This window comes from Macaca nemestrina, chromosome 6, assembly GCF_043159975.1.
Source record: "Macaca nemestrina isolate mMacNem1 chromosome 6, mMacNem.hap1, whole genome shotgun sequence".
Classification (NCBI taxonomy): Eukaryota; Metazoa; Chordata; class Mammalia; order Primates; family Cercopithecidae; genus Macaca; species Macaca nemestrina.
The window spans coordinates 144,030,363-144,031,673 of NC_092130.1; the positions used below are offsets into that span (position 1 = coordinate 144,030,363).

At 45.5% G+C, this 1,311-nt stretch overlaps 1 protein-coding gene across 1 annotated transcript; it reads right to left on the minus strand.

Annotated features, from left to right (window-relative positions):
* LOC139363904 (prothymosin alpha-like) lies at positions 1 to 1,070 on the minus strand. The gene has a single exon (XM_071099016.1). The coding sequence runs from the start codon at positions 1,005 to 1,007 to the stop codon at positions 675 to 677; it is 333 nt and encodes a 110-aa protein (XP_070955117.1). The 5' UTR covers positions 1,008 to 1,070; the 3' UTR covers positions 1 to 674.
* Positions 1,071 to 1,311: the final 241 nt, after the last annotated feature.

The window sequence follows — 1,311 nt, forward strand, 5'->3', positions numbered from 1 at the left end:
TCAGCAAAATAAAATTCCTGTTTATTGTTGGACAACATTGTTTCACACATACATCAAACAGGCCAAAAAAAATAAACAGCAACTTCATAGACAAAAAAGGAAAAAAAAGAAACCTTTTATCTTTGGCCTTTTTAACCATCTCATACAAACCAACTACTTATAGTACAGCTAAGTACATACACAAAAAAGTTACTGGAATGCTCGGAATAAGATTGTTTTTCTGTTGTCGTTTTTGCTTTTTTTACAAGGTTTTTTTTCTCCTTTGAGATTATAATGAACATGGTCACACCACAAGTAAAGTCAGAAGTAGGACAGAGAACGCTCCGAAGGCTGGTTTGGTCATCCGAGATCATTAAAAATGGCTGACCCTAACAATATGTACAAAAATATAAAATGTAAATAAAAAATACAAACAAATTTCCTTTTTAAAGTACTTTTAAGAAAAAAAGCAGGGCCTTGGAAGTTTTGGTTCTTTTTTCCTCCCCTGTTGCAAATTCTCATGGTTTGGGTGGGGTGGTGGAGAGCGCCTGTCATCTGCGGGTGGCACTGCCCACGGTGGGCGGGCGGGCGGGCCTCTCTACTCCAAGGTGACCACGTTTAGATTCTGAGACGGGAAGTGGAGGGTGAATAGGTCACGGTGGCCTTTTTTAGTTTAACTTTTCCTTTTTTGCTGTCTAGTCATCCTCGTCGGTCTTCTGCTTCTTGGTATCAACATCGTCATCCTCATGATCTTCAGCTGCCCGCTTGCCCGTAGCTGACTCAGCTTCCTCATCTTCATCTCCATCCTCTTCCTCACCATCACCTTCTTCTTCCTCCTCCTCTTCCTCCCCACCTTCTTCCTCTTCTTCATCTACCTCATTGTCAGCCTCTTGCTCCCCATTTTCCTCATTAGCATTCCCGTTAGCAGGGGCGTCTCTTCCATTTTCTGCCTCTTCCACAACTTCCTTCTTCTCCTTTAAGTCCTTGGTGGTGATTTCGGAGCTGGTGTCTACGGCTGCGTCTGACATGGTGGGGCACGCCGGTGATCCGATGCAGGGGATTTAAAGAGAAAGGGAGAGTTCAGGGACTCTGGCGATAAAGCTGCCGGAGTCCGCGGCGGCGGAGGAAGCGCGCGGCTGAGGCGGCTGCGGCCAGCAAGGAGGCTGACGAGGAACAATGCAAAGATGGCTTTTCAGAGCAGCCAGTGGGGGGGCTTTCCTTCATCTTCAATTTAGATAACCTGATGGCAGTGTGCCTAGGTGATGATCTTTTGCGATGAATTTCCCAGGTGTTCTTTGTGCTTCTTGTGTTTGAATATCTAGGTCTCTAGCA